Source organism: Heliconius melpomene, chromosome 5 (genome assembly GCF_056956725.1).
Source record: "Heliconius melpomene rosina isolate 202511_hmr_F chromosome 5, ASM5695672v1, whole genome shotgun sequence".
Lineage (NCBI taxonomy): Eukaryota > Metazoa > Arthropoda > Insecta > Lepidoptera > Nymphalidae > Heliconius > Heliconius melpomene.
The window spans coordinates 2,002,692-2,011,055 of NC_140393.1; the positions used below are offsets into that span (position 1 = coordinate 2,002,692).

At 30.2% G+C, this 8,364-nt stretch overlaps 2 protein-coding genes across 3 annotated transcripts in view; one reads left to right on the forward strand and one right to left on the reverse strand.

The window, feature by feature from the left end:
* Positions 1–2,509, reverse strand: part of aPKC (protein kinase C iota type) — a 190,343-nt gene extending 187,834 nt beyond the window's left edge. The window contains exons 1-3 of one of the 2 annotated variants that reach the window (XM_085185341.1): positions 2,411–2,509; positions 1,759–1,946; positions 315–435 (exon numbers count right to left, since the gene is read on the reverse strand). In XM_085185341.1, coding sequence (XP_085041467.1) covers positions 315–435; positions 1,759–1,920 — 283 coding nt within the window. In that variant the 5' untranslated portion in view covers positions 1,921–1,946; positions 2,411–2,509. Of the gene's footprint in view, positions 1–314; positions 436–1,758; positions 1,947–2,103; positions 2,122–2,410 lie in introns of those variants that run through there. The other variant, XM_085185342.1, reaches the window with a different exon arrangement.
* Positions 2,510–2,831: 322 nt separating this feature from the next.
* cpb (F-actin-capping protein subunit beta) lies at positions 2,832–8,149 on the forward strand. The gene is made up of 6 exons (XM_085185352.1): positions 2,832–2,993; positions 3,117–3,501; positions 3,731–3,930; positions 4,732–4,843; positions 5,709–5,852; positions 6,758–8,149. The coding sequence occupies exons 1-5, from the start codon at positions 2,991–2,993 to the stop codon at positions 5,834–5,836; spliced, it is 828 nt and encodes a 275-aa protein (XP_085041478.1). The 5' UTR covers positions 2,832–2,990; the 3' UTR covers positions 5,837–5,852; positions 6,758–8,149.
* The last annotated feature ends 215 nt before the right edge of the window (positions 8,150–8,364 follow it).

An 8,364-nucleotide genomic window follows, 5' to 3' on the forward strand; every position in this document is an offset into this window, starting at 1 on the left:
GAACAGAATATCTTAACACAAACTTATCTCTCGGTTTCATCACAAGTGCTGTATTTAGTAAGTAAAAGGGAGCACTAAGAGATGACTTCTCAAAATTCCTATGTCAAAGAAAACTGGAATTTCCTATTTTACTTCTTAGCAAAAAAACTACCAATTGTATAGTAATACTAAAAGATAATATGCGGATATAGCAGGATAAACAAAAGAAACCCAGTGTTAAGTAATTCCATTTTCCACTTTTCATCCAATTTCCTTGATATCGCGTGTTGAGTGGCGAAAGAAACACGTTATAAAAAATAACTTAATTGACTCACCGTGTACAGTGAGTTCCGAGTCCCGGTTCAGCTCGTACAGACGCAACGCCTCGTCCAGCTCCAACTGAGTCGATATTGTGCATGGATCTCCTTCTTCATCTACCCACTTCATTGTGAACACCTAGGAATAATAAATATAAAATTAAATGTAGAAATTAATGAAAATTAACATTAATATAACAAAAATGAGGCTATGGTGCAGCAGCACAGCTTCTGACTGACTGTACACACAATGGTTGCGGATACAAGTCCCAATAATTATTACAGGACCATATTGAAGTAACACAAGTCCAAACTGCATACATTACTATATGAATAGTTATTTTAATATTATAATTTCAAACTAAACTACTAAATACTAATATTGTTGCAAAGCAAAACTTTAATTACTTTCTCTAATAAAAAATATACACACATAACATTTCTAAAAAAAAATATGTCAATGCCATCTGTGATGTCCACAGTAAACTTATTACTTAGTGACTTGAAAACAAAAAAATATATTTTCTGCCTGACAAACCACCCAAAGGTTTATCAACAATGGATATGGAAAATTAAAAAAGAGAGGCTCAATATCATAGAATGATTTCAATAGATATATTTGCTACTTATGTAGAAGTACATTGTTAACATAATCATTTATATATTTTGAAGTTGTTTATTTCTTATTTATTTATTTTAGACTGCATCCTGCACATAGCAGAAAAGGCAGATCGAACCTGAGAACATTATTTCCTGCGTAGTAATTGAACCCATGACTACAGAATTTATGGTCACATGCTTGTATCCCTCTTTCACTAAAGCATCTGTAATATTGTTACTAATGAAATTGTTTAAAATATATTATTTTAATTTTTATAAGCACTTTCTATGTCGTAATAATTATTTCTTTCATTATCACTACAATAAGTGAAGCAAGTGAGAGTTGGAGGCATAGTAAACATTGGGTGAAGTAATTCTCCTCCTAATTAACATTGAAAATCACCAATATTTTAAATTTATTACAAGTTGAAAAATGAAACACAAAATATATAAAAAAATGTAATGTTCTTTAAATATTATATATATTTTTTGTACACTATATTGCCATACAAATCAACATCAACGAAGCATGACATTATAAGGGCATTGACTTTAGGTAAAATAAAAAAATCTTTTCAAGAATTCCAATCAAATTCCAGTATAAAAAAGGAACAAACAAAATTTGGGGTCATTGTAGTACAGTGTGACAATGTCTGACCATAAATATGACAGTTGTGAGTTTGATTCCCACATATGGGAATTAATTATTTTGATTTTCTCACTTTAGTGTAAAGTGTTCAGTTGCCTTACTCAAGACATAAAAATTGGAAAGTGTAAAACCAAATGCCTCTACACTAGGTTCCCTCTGCCTCCTCTACTATATGCATCATTATAGCATGAAGAACAAATAAAATTAATTTACCTGATCAGGAACAAAACGGCATATGGCCATCATTTCTTGAGTGAACTCCTCCAATGTAATATTATGGTTAATGTATGTGATGAACACATCACCACTGTACACAGTTTTCACTCTCACATCATTTACATGGTTATCCTGCCCCACTAGTTGAGTCGGCATCATGACAAATTTACTTGGCACAGACTTATCTGAAATATCATAAGAAACAATGTTAGGCACTTGTTATTATAATTTTCATTTAAATATTTGAATAAGATAATCTATACATATTATATAGCTTGACAAGGTTTACAAATATGAAATACATAAAATGCCAGAGTGCAATTCAAATCTCTGTTCTAATACCTTACATTTACAGTAAGGTTTCTTTGTATAACCTATTCAAATGCTTGTTGATAAATAAGAATCAATCATCAATTAATTATCATTGTATAAGCCCAATGGCCTTTTGGCTATGTGAATTACTTCCCATTTGGGCACGTAATATACTCGCTAAGTGTTATGTTGCCGAGCATTCCCATATCATGAATCATTTGAATAAGCACAAAGAAATCTTCTCAGAATTAAACATTATAAACAGATTATATATCACTGGCATTATATACAGTAAAATTCCATTTATAAATTATTAAAAATATATATATTATAATACCTATATATTTAAAAAGTTCTATCAACAAAAAGTTTGACACAACAACATTGGCCTGACAAACTGACAGTTTACAGGATATGGAAACAGCCGCGATAAAATCATGTAATAATAATGTTTAAGATGAACTTACAGAACTACCACGATCCTTTTCTTATTAACGTATTTAATTTGAAAATGACAAAGACGGCAAATAACTTAGTCGAAACCGTCACTGAACCAATAAGAATGACAACATTGATGAAACTCCCTGTGACGTAGCTATTGTTTGATTTCGACTTATTCATTTAAATAATTTTTAATCAATTTTAGTCGTTATTTTGATCTACACCGGTATAGCAGTTACAATGGTAAAATATTTTAGCACACCTTGAAGTTTCTATTTTATTATAATTATTTTAAATAATGTTACATAGATAGTGTATTTTTGAACGAAAGCAACATTGAACTAAATGTCATATTAATAACTTCATCTAAGTTCAGATTAGCGATTTACATTTTTGCATATCGTGATAAAATCTAGGACTGTTTTGAAAGCCAACATTTAGTTTTAAACTTTATTTTGTAAAGTTTAAGTTAAACCATGGTAAAGTTAACAGTATACAATTATCGCATATTTCTTAACGAGAATATGAAATATTTGTTATGATGACTAATACTTGCTCCATTTATGATATCTTGTATTTATAAACCCAATGTTTTATTACAGACAGAACAACAAATGGATTGTGCTCTTGATTTGATGAGAAGGTTGCCCCCTCAACAGATTGAGAAAAATTTGACGGATTTGATTGACCTAGTACCAAGTTTATGTGAGGACTTGTTATCATCGGTCGACCAACCGCTAAAAATTGCACAGGATCGTAATAACGGAAAAGATTATTTATTGTGCGATTACAATCGTGATGGAGATTCGTACAGGTCACCGTGGTCGAACACTTACGATCCTCCATTAGAAGATGGATCCATGCCATCTGAAAGGCTAAGGAAGCTGGAAATAGAAGCAAATCATGCCTTTGATCAGTACAGAGAAATGTATTTTGAAGGAGGTGTGAGCTCTGTGTATTTGTGGGATATGGATCATGGCTTTGCAGGTTAATTTAATATTTATATATTATTATGAACCAAAATAATTTTAATGTGTTATTGTCTTATAATAATACTTCATTTGACTAATTAAAAATGCACTAAAAATAAACAATTTTTAAACAAATAAATATATTATAATATAAAATAGATTTGATTTAATTTTTTTTAATATACCATATGTCACAAAATTTTCATATCATAGTATCTTTTTTACTAAAAGCTTTTGATTTACAGGAGTGATCCTTATAAAGAAAGCCGGTGATGGTTCCCAAAAGATCAAAGGATGCTGGGACTCCATACATGTGGTGGAAGTTGTTGAGAAGAGTTCAGGTCGCAATGCCCATTATAAATTGACCTCCACAGCTATGTTGTGGTTGCAGACAAATAAGGAAGGCAGTGGGACTATGAATCTAGGTGGCAGTCTTACTAGACAGGTATTACATATAATTTTTTTATGTAGTTGTTTATTACTAGTTTCTGCCTGCTACTTAGTTTATATATATGGAGATATTTAATAACAATTGTTGACCTAAGTGAATATCTAACTCAGTTATTAGATTGCTGTTGATCAATGCACCCGATTGGTTTTTTGCTTACCATACTAAACGGACCTATGTTATACTAAAGTGCAAGAAGTCGCCATCACCAAAATCGGTGTGGATAGATAGAGATGTTATACTAAAACTTTCATGGTTTTTTTTTATAGTTTAGTTGACACACTATGGCTCTATATCAAGTAATAGATTCTGACTAGCCTCAATAAATATACAACAATATAGTTTTATTTATTGTATGTTGTTTTGAAGATGTACATATACACAGATATATGTAGGCTAAAATTTTAAATTTGAGAATCATATTAGTAAAATGTTTTTTCATCTACCAAAATTCAATGTAAAATATATTGAATCAGTGGCCCTCGCATGGCTTTGCCCGATTGTACAACACTATTATTTATTTTATCATCTCAGTTACCTGCATGATCTAATAACATTATCATTTTAAAGACAATATATAATAATTATCTTAAATCTAACAGAGTGGCCTAATACTAGGTTCTCTCTGCCTACCATGCTAATAATTTGATGTATGGGGGGCCATATTTAATATTTTTATTTTCCTCGTTCTGGTATGGAGGCAAAGTGCGGCGTTTAGTTCGACCACTCAATACACAATGCCTTTAGTACACTAAGGCGAAAAGTAGGAGAAAGTTTGAAAATAATTCCACTTTTCAGGCTGAACAAGACTCTGCAGTGAGTGATGTAACCCCACACATTGCCAACATTGGTCGCATGGTTGAGGATATGGAAAATAAAATTAGAAATACTTTGAATGATATCTATTTTGGTAAGTCATTTAATACTTTGATTTTTTTAATATTTGTATCTATTTACTTCTACATATGATGTGGGTTCAACCCTAGTTTAGAAAGGCTACCTACCCTGCTTTGAGGCTTTAGATATGAATCTATTAAAATATAACCTAATTTATATCCAATATATTATCTGAGTATACGTGTATATAATAAAATTCCGCAGTGTATTCTTAGTTTGCCACTACAGAAATTTAAAATATCTGTAAAAAAAATTCTAACAAGTACAGTGTATTACACTGTTCAAGAATATTTAGAGGATAAGCATGTATGGAATTAATGTCTATTGAATGTAATGCAGGATAGCTGCCAGCTAATGTAAAGTCAGAGCAACTGTTGAGTTTCTTGCCGGCTCTTCTCAGCAGAACTGCCTTCCGAACCGGTGGTAGCTTTTTGTTCATTTTTTGAATCGTCGAATGAACATATGTTCATTCGACGATTCAAAAGTGCTTATAATAATTGCCTATTTGAATAAAGAATATTTTGAATGTTGAATTTGAATTTAAATTAACCACCAGCATCTTAAAGCATTTATTAATTTACATAAAATTTTGTATTAATTTTATTCCTTAATTCTGTCCATATTTCTTAGTTCTCATCATCTAACATCCATGTTAGTTCAATGGTACAGTGACTGTCAAGTGACGGTTGTTCGATTTCCGCTAAGGGGATTAAATACATTTCCTTTGTAATGTATTTTGTCAATTACATTACTCAACATACATTGTTTCGAAAATTAAATGAATACTATCTCTGTCCATTTTGTTGTATGTGGGATTCAAGGTAAACCTTAAAAAAATTAAATAAACAATTTTAATAACCAATTATTTTAATTCACAGGCAAAACAAAAGACATAGTGAACGGTCTCCGGTCAACAATACCAGCCAATGTGGCTCGGCAGAAGGCAGCATTGCAGCATGACTTGGCCGAGGCGCTGCTGCAGCGTCGGGTTACACGCAATGACTGAGACAGCGCGAGCTCCGGTATTTATATAAATTCTACTGTAGTGATTTTCTTTAATAAGAAAAAATTAAGTGGAAAAAAAAAGTTTTTTTTTAAACTAGCTGTCATATTACGTTATCCATCTTGTATAAGATGCCAGTGTTCTCAATTCAACTTATTGCAATAATGTTGTTTTGGTTCTTTAGTGGATAACAATAACATTATACAGTCCGTTCCCTATTCACACACTTTCGTTCGCCACTTTGCGAAGGTTACAAAGAAATGAAAATATTAAATATTTTATTTCACGAGTAGCAATCGCACCCACAACTTGTCGCGTTTACATTATATTTGTATAATAGTTCTGACAATTACCAGTACATAATAGTAATGAGTTACCACCACTCCGTTACTAAATTAAAAATAATAGTCCAGTCAAATGAATAAGTTGCTTATATTATTTAATGTGGCCTATTCACGTGGCGACTAGGGTTCAGAGGACCCGATTTTCATTTTCTGTCTTATCAGAGCAGATAAATGAAAATATATTCATTTTCCTGAATAATTATTTATTCACAACCATGTGTCCCACTGTACTACAATGGCTTATGAATTTTTAATAACATTACTTATTTAAGTTTTTTTAGTTTCACGCTCTATCCTGCACATAGCACCTAGTGTTAAGATTTTCTGTTCACTTCCGTTCCCCACTTTTCGTTGAATTCTGGAAGCATTGTGTGTTTAGTGACGGAACTAAACGCCGCACTTTGCCTCGTTACTAGAATGAGGAGATAAAAATATTAAATATGTCATTTCATCGAGTGGGAATCGAACCTACAATCTGTCGCGCTTACATTTGCTTTCTTGTACCTCTACACCACGACTGGTCTCAATAACTAATAATATTAATATTCATTTTTAAATTAATAACTTGTTTTTTTTACAGACGAGTTGGAGATTTTGGGTTAAATAATAACAACGACATAGAAAAGTTCAAGAGATTTATTCAAAATCGTAGCATTCAAGTTAAATTAAATAGAATATAATTAAAAATGTCAATACATTTAATTCGTGTAAAAATTGTATATGTCGCATCCAATATGGTGCTGTAAATGTCCATATTTGTTATTTTAAATAAATATAAATAATATTTCTGTTACTTCTCAATAAGGGAATGAATATAAGTGAAGAATTTGGTTTAAATATTATACTTAACCTGTGCTAAATGTTATCTGTTTCACCCAATTACTTTATTTTAAACTATTCTATGACATCCGTTATAAATTTGTTTTTTTTATTCTGTAGTTTCAAACGATTTTTTAAAATTCTGCCGTATTAGCATATTTATCCTATTTTAAACAATATTTACACAAAATAATTTTACATATTTTATAATAAACTTATAAGTTATGTATTAATAATAATCTATAAATCAAGTACATATTAATGTACTTAATTTACAGATTATAATTTATACAAAAACAATTATTGAGATTGAATATGTCATTCAACTATTATTAAGAGATTTTTAATAATAACAAAGTAATTGGGTTGTACAGATATTATTAACTTTAAAAATGTATGATCTTATAAATGCAAAAACCATATTTGCCTAAGATTGTTAAAAAACAAATGTTTAATAATAATAATTAATTAATTATTATTTAGTGTTCACTGTATTATGTAGATTATATTCTGGTAAATATTTCATAGAGTATAATATGAAGCAACACAATTCAGCATTTTTTATTATTTACATTTTTAATTATTATTAGCCCAAAATATTATTGTCCATCTCTTTAATTGCATTTTTATCGCTTATTGTTAGTATTTTATTGTAAATTAGAAAGCAATTTAAAATTAAGATAATCTGTATTATAGGAAATCCTTGTATTGATACAATAACTAAATCAGGGATGTTATAGAGATTATGTGAGTAAAACTATCTGATATCTGAAATATACAATTATCCATAATCAAACTCGATATTTTTTTAATAATTTGGCTTTTGGATAATTTCGGACATGAGCGTAGTAAAAATGAGAATTTTTCGACGGGTTAGGATTTTTCTGCCCAAACCGACACACTACGCTCTACAACGCGCTTATTAAGTAGTAGTAAAAAATTGAAGGAAATAAACATCGGAAAGGTCTAATAAGAAAAAAAATCTATAAAAACTAATATCTTTAAACGAAAATGACGGATAATCCGTAACATCCCTGAACTAAACTCATGAAACAATTGTTAACATGATTGTACGTAGGGATTTTTTTTAATTCCCTTCATAATAATACAATAGTTATAATTGGCCTCTCTAAATAAAAATATATTTATCTGATTCGATATTTTTATTTTTTCATAATTCTTGTAGTTCTGTAGACATGAGATTTCATAAGTTGATAGATGTCAATTGTAGATGTGAGATCATATTTGGCTGTGTCTGTGTGTTTGTGTGAGATATCACATGTGTGAATATGAGACCACGTGCATGAATGTGTATAATCACATCCAAGTACATGAGATTCATCAACACAATAACATGTATGAAAATAC

Bases quoted from the DNA above. Each gene is read 5' to 3' on its own strand.
- cpb (XM_085185352.1), top strand. The intron at 3,502-3,730 runs GTTAATTTAATA...TTTGATTTACAG, and splicing joins TATGGATCATGGCTTTGCAG to GAGTGATCCTTATAAAGAAA. The intron at 3,931-4,731 runs GTATTACATATA...TCCACTTTTCAG, and splicing joins GTGGCAGTCTTACTAGACAG to GCTGAACAAGACTCTGCAGT.